This window comes from Suricata suricatta, chromosome 12, assembly GCF_006229205.1.
Source record: "Suricata suricatta isolate VVHF042 chromosome 12, meerkat_22Aug2017_6uvM2_HiC, whole genome shotgun sequence".
NCBI lineage: Eukaryota > Metazoa > Chordata > Mammalia > Carnivora > Herpestidae > Suricata > Suricata suricatta.
The window spans coordinates 7,990,118-7,996,064 of record NC_043711.1 but is presented as its reverse complement, the minus strand read 5'-3'; the positions used below and the strand labels follow the sequence as shown (position 1 = coordinate 7,996,064).

The 5,947-nt window shown below is 57.8% G+C and overlaps 1 protein-coding gene across 1 annotated transcript in view; it reads left to right on the top strand.

The window, feature by feature from the left end:
* Positions 1-4,680: 4,680 nt before the first annotated feature.
* The window catches only part of DOCK6 (dedicator of cytokinesis 6), a 44,305-nt gene continuing 43,038 nt past the window's right edge, over positions 4,681-5,947 (top strand). Inside the window, exon 1 of the mRNA XM_029916594.1 lies at positions 4,681-4,764. Within this exon, the coding sequence (XP_029772454.1) occupies positions 4,681-4,764 (84 nt within the window). The remainder of the gene's footprint in view (positions 4,765-5,947) is intronic.

The window sequence follows — 5,947 nt, the reverse complement described above, 5'->3', positions numbered from 1 at the left end:
CAAAGGAGTTTCCTGTGGTCCCTCCCACATCACAAGCTTCTCCTCGGAATTAAAAAAAATTTTTTTTAATGTTTAATTTATTTTTGAGACAGAGAGAGACAGAGCATGAGCGGGGCAGAGAGAAAGGGAGACACACTCTGAAGCAGGCTCCAGGCTCTGAGCTGTCAGCACAGAGCCCGACGCGGGACTGGGACTTGTGAACCGTGAGATCATGACCTGAGCCACCCAGGTGCCCCTTAACTTAATTACCTCTTGAAAGACGCTATCTCCAGATACAATCCCATTCTGAGTTACTGGGGAGTACGCGTCATCGTAGGAATTTGGGTGACATAACTCAGGCTGTAAAGGTGAGTGAGACAGAGAAGGGAAGGCGGTCCATAAGGGGTTTAGGGCAGGTTAGACCCCCAGGGGGCTCTGTCCCACCAGGGCTCCCCTGGACATGGCATAGGACACGTCCCCATGGCAGGTAAGAGGCTGGGGCTCCCATCCATCGCCCCCACTGGCTGAGGGCGGTTCCCAGGGGCCGTTCTTTCTCAGACCCTTCTCTCCTGTTCTGTGCAGCCTCCCGAGAAAACGGTGAGGAAGGCGTCTGGATGTTGGAGCAGCACCTGCTCTGAGCCCCTCCCCTCGCCGTCCCTCAGCCGTCAATGTCCCCTCCACGGGCTGGCTTTTTATGTGCTCATCCAACCCAGGCCTGTCTGATCTTGAATCAGAGCACTTAATCCTGTGCCAGCGTTGTCCTCAAGGCCACAACTGGTGGTAAAGGACTACCTCTCCAAGTCTCGCTTTCCTCGCCTATAAAATGGGACCAGCGAGAGAATGAAGCCGGGCTAGGTTCACAGCACAAGGTAGGACCTGGCCTGGAGCTGCCAGGGGTGGGGATGGGGTGGGGGTAGAGGTGGAGGCGAGGGTCTCAGGTTCCCCCTGCCATGCGCTGCCGCGCTCCTAGTCTGCACCTCACGAGTGGATGAATCAAAATAAAACACAAACAAGGGTGCCTGGGGGGCTTGGTTGATGAAACGTCTGACTTCAGCTCAGGTCATGATCTCGTGGTTCACAGGTTCAAGCCCCATGTCGGGCTCTGTGCTGACAGCTCAGAGCCTGGAGCCTGCTTCAGATTCTGGGTCTCCCTCTCTCTCTAACTCTCCCCCACTCACACTCTGTCTCTCTCTCTCTCTCTCAAAAATAAATAAACATTAAAAATTTTTTAAAATAAAAAAATAAAACATAAACAAAAAAACCCTCTGGACTCCCGTCAAGTACGTGCCCAGCTTCCCAAAGGTCTCTCCCCTGGGCCTCTGTTTACGCTTTTCCCACTGCCTGGAAGGCTGTCCACCTGCCTGCCTGGAGCGCACACATCTTTAAGCCCCAGGGTAGAGGTCCCCCCTCCTCCGAGAAGCCCTCCTGCTGGGTCAAGCAAGGCTTCAGGGCTCCCACAGTACCCAGGAGTCCCCACGATGGCCTTGATGACAGGGGTCATCATCATCTTTCCTGCTGGTGGGCTCCAGCACGCCCCAACCCCCCCTGAAACTCCTCGCTGCTGGCCCTTTGTGTCAGCCCCTCCCCCAGCCCCAGCCCCGGGCCTGTGGGATCTGGGCTCCCACACTAGAGTTCTGTCTTTCTGAGAATGTTCTATAAATGGAATCATACAATACGTAGGCTTTTTGAGTCTGGCTTCTTTCACTGCAGCGTAAAGCATTTGAGCATAAAGCTTTGTGTCCTGTACCAATAGTTTGTTCCCTTTTGTCACCGAAGAATATTCCATTGTACTCATGGAAGCTGGTAGGTTCCCATCACCCACTGAAGGACAGTTGGCTTGTTTCCAGCTATTGGTGATTATGAATAAAGCTTTTACACATAATACGGGTGCCTGGGCGGCTCAATCAATTGGGCGTCCAGCTTTGACTCCGGTCATGATTTCAGGCTCCTGAGTTTGAGCCCCGCGTCGGGCTCTGTGCTGACAGCTCAGAGCCTGGACCCTGTGTCTCCCCCTCTCTCTGTGCCTCCCCTACTCATGCTCTGTCTCTCTCTTAAAAAAATAAACATTAAAAAAAGAAGAAGCAGGGGGACCGTATGTGATGCAAGTTCCCCCCCCAGTTCACAGAGCTCCTGAATACTATTTGCAAACCCCTCGGGTGCCTGGGGACCCTGGCGAAAACCCCCTGGATGTTGGGATTCAGTAAGAGCTCACGGAAAGGGATCAAACTTGACAGGGGTGTCACTGAAAGGGACAGGGGTGATTTCCAGGGATGACAGACAAGCACCCAGACAGACCGGCATCTGGCGGTGGAGCTGTCTGTTCAAAGAAAAACAGGAAGGCTGTACCCTGCCCCTCTGGCCTCTCGGGGCCCAGCCTTTGTCATTGTGACTATAACTCGCAGAGGCAGGCCCGGAGCGCCTGAGTCGGCTTCCAACTTCCTTCCCCAGCTCCGGAAGCAGCGGGAAAAACAATCTGACAAGGCGGCATCACCCCGGTTCTGTGCCCTCCTGACAACACTTCATGGGTCCCCATCATGCCCCAATAGGGGCAGCACTGGGGGTAACATCCCAATTCACAGATGAGGAAACTGAGGTCCGGAGAGGCCCCTGGTCATTCAGCCTGGGTGTGGCTAAGCTGGGCCTGGAATTCGGGTCTCTTTGGAGTCTAAGTCCTGCCTGTGGCCATTCCTACCCTGAATTCACCACCTACCTCAGGACACCTGTTCATTCATTCATCCATTCATTCATTCATCAAGTAATTCACCAAGTTGTCAAAATGCATCTGAAGAACCAGGGGTGAGAGTTCCCTCAACATACAGGGCCAGGTTCAAGTTTTACAGCTCAGATGTGTGCTTTGAGCTGGGTGGCTGCTCTTCTTGGCTTCGGTTTCCTGCACCTGCAGATCGATGGCCTGGGGTGGTGACCCCCCCCCACCCCGCCACCACCAGGGGTTAGCTGGAGCCTGCATACAGCAGGTGCTTAGGAGATGCTTCTTGAACAGGGTCCTTTGCACCTGCTCCCAGCACCCAGTCTTAGCTGCTTACGACCCCCACTTCCCTGAGTGGAAAGAGCATTCCCTGCCTGGGGGCCGCAGAGCCGAGGGCAGGGCTGAGTCTGGAGCTGCTGATCCTGCCATTCCTGTTCTGGGCACCAGGGGGCAGTGGGTGCCCATGTCAGCTTTCTTTACCGACCCCCCAGCTCCCTTCACCCAGTTGGGGAAGCTGAGACATCATGCTCCAGCCACCCGCCCCCCAGGCTGGCTTCTCTCACCTTCCTGATGGTGGAAACGGTAGGCAGGGAGGCATCAGGGTCCTCTGGCCCCTGGACCCCTGCACCACTCTGCCTCATCCATTCTCTTATTGAGCACCTACTTGATGCACAGCTCTGCGCTGGGCGTTGGGGACACAGCAATGAATAAAGACGAGAGAAATCCTTGTTCTCGTGAAACTGACATGTGAGTGGGAGGGACGGCCACCATGGAGTCAGGCAGTTAGAACTGAGGGTGATCCGGGCTATGATGGGGGACCCCAGGGGTTGGAGGCAGGAGGTCCCAGAGGACCCCCTGAGCCAGCTTGGGCAGGGAAGGGAGGTGGCCATGGAAGGCTTCCAAGAAGCTTGAGATCTAAGAACGAATAGAAGGTAGACGTTCGCTTGGGTGAAGTGCAGGGGAAACCGTGTGCCAGGACGGGGCACACCTGGGCAGAGCCGCATCCCTCCCCACAGAGAGACAGAGGCGAGAACACTATAATGCTACACGGACTCAAACAGCGAGGTCCCGCGATCGGCACTGAGCAGCACATCAGGGGAAGGAAGGAGAAAGAGACCAGAAATAGATTCACAGATGTGCTAAGTGGTGGGGAACTCTTGGAGACAGATGGCCGGCCACTTAGCCACTGTGACTGGGGAGGCACAAGCAGCTGTAGGAGGCAGAGAGGTCGAAGCTGAGATTGGAGGGATGGAGAAGGGGTGAAGTGGGCGAGGAGTGAGTGGAACAGTATTCTAGGTGGTGGGAACAGCAGGGAGGGTCTTCAGTTCTGCTCCATCACTTGCTTGGAGGTCGGACCCCCTGCACGCAGCCCAGCCGTCTTCCACCTGGATCAGGGCAGTCCCTCCTCCCAGGTACATGGGTGCTCCCCCCATGTTCTGCAGTCTGTGGCTCGCTGCAGCTGGAGGAGGCCAAAGTCCCCGCCAAGCTTGGCCTCTGTTTGAGCAGCTGCTCGGGTCACCCTAGCCCCGCCTGGCTGAGTCAGGCCTGGCGTACCCCGCAGAGGAACTGCCCGCCCAGCAGGTCTGGTAGGCACGGGGCTGGCAGCAGGCTCCAGGCAGCCGGGGCAGGGCCTTTACCTGGAAGGGTCTTCAAAGCAGCCTTTCGACCCAGACAGGGCTTCGAGTCGTGGGCTCATAGCCCCCACCGGCTCCTGTGGGACTTCAGCTCCCTCAAGAGCCTGGGGCTCTGTGTGCTCCCCACGCAAGCCCTCAGGGGGCAGATGAGGAAATGGAGATTCAGAGAGGTTGAGAGATTCACTCTAGGTCCCACAGCCTGGCCGGGGCTGGGGCTCTGTCGGTGTTTAGAAACAAGAATTTCAGGGGCAGCTCCCTGGGTAACAGATCTGGAATCAGATCTGACGCCGACTCACCCGGTGAAGTTGGGCAAATGGCTCTGCGCCTCTGGGCCTCAGTTTTCTCATCTGTAAAAGCGGCATGGGGATGGCACCCCTATGCGGGACGGGGGTTGGCACGCGCAGAGTTGGAGCTGCGCTCTCGTGTTCAGAGGACATGGAGGAGGTGGGTAGCTGTGGTGGGGGCGGGGAGGGAGGTGACAAGGGTGGATCGTGCCTGCCTCTCATGGGCCTTGGGGAGGAATTTGACTTTGACCCTGACTGAGGTGGGAGCCAAGGAGGATTCTAAGCAGAGCAGGGACCTGATCTGACTCTGGTGTTCCCAGGATCCTTCTGGACACTGAAAGGAGAACTGACTGAGGGGTGAGGGGTGAGGGCAGGAGCCGCAGACCAGGTATGAGGGGGCCTGGGCTGGTAAGGGGAGAAATCCACCAATCCTTGCTCCTCCGCATGTTCCTTGCGCAGCCTGGCTCCCAGAAGCCCAAAGGCGAGGCAGGGACTTTAGCCCAGGAGGCTTCGGGTTGGGGTGAGGGTGACATGGGGTGGGGCGCAGCCAAGAGTGATGGGCGGGGTTACACCCGGCAGCTCCCAGGTCAAAGTGGCTGGACCACTCAGGCAAGTGTGTGGGCTGCTGACAAACACGCATGTCACATGCCAGGCTGGGAGCAGCCCTGCGCTGCCCTCGTGAGCTTGGGGCTGAGTGGCAGGGTATGAGGGTTACCCCCCCAATCCAAGCCTCCCTCCTCCAGGTGGGCCTGGAGAATTCTCTAAGACCGCTGCCCTGGGGCCGGGAGAGGGACCTCTGGGGAGACATTTGAGACCACAAGTAAACCAAGACATCCCCACATCCTCCTTCCAGTAGAAGCAGCCGGGATCGGCTCACTAGGCCCCAGTCACATCGCCCGGCCCCTCAGAGCCCCGCTGGACCGCTCTGCTTCCGTCACCCTGGACGGGGGCACATTGCATCGCGGCCTCGGACACCCCTGCGATCATTCAGGCCTGAGCCAGGGTCTGAGCACTTCCATGCCTCGGTTTGCCCGTCTGCAAAATGGGGACGCGATCGTCCCTTCTGCGCCTCTGAACTGCAGGGCTGTGCCCAATAAATGCTCGAGACCATTCTTATTCTGGATCATTACGGTGATTGATCCGAGGGCAGAAAGAGCGTCCCCCAAACTCCGACACCTCCAGCTGCGGTCCCGGCGCCTCTCCTTCCCTGCGCGCGTGAGAGCCTCAGTTTCCCCAACTCAGTCCCTCCCCCGGGCGCGGAGGCGCCCCTCCGGCCGGCAGGGGCAGCACGGAGCCGCCCGGCACACCCGGAAGGGCCCCGCCTCCGGCCCCGGCCCCGCCCA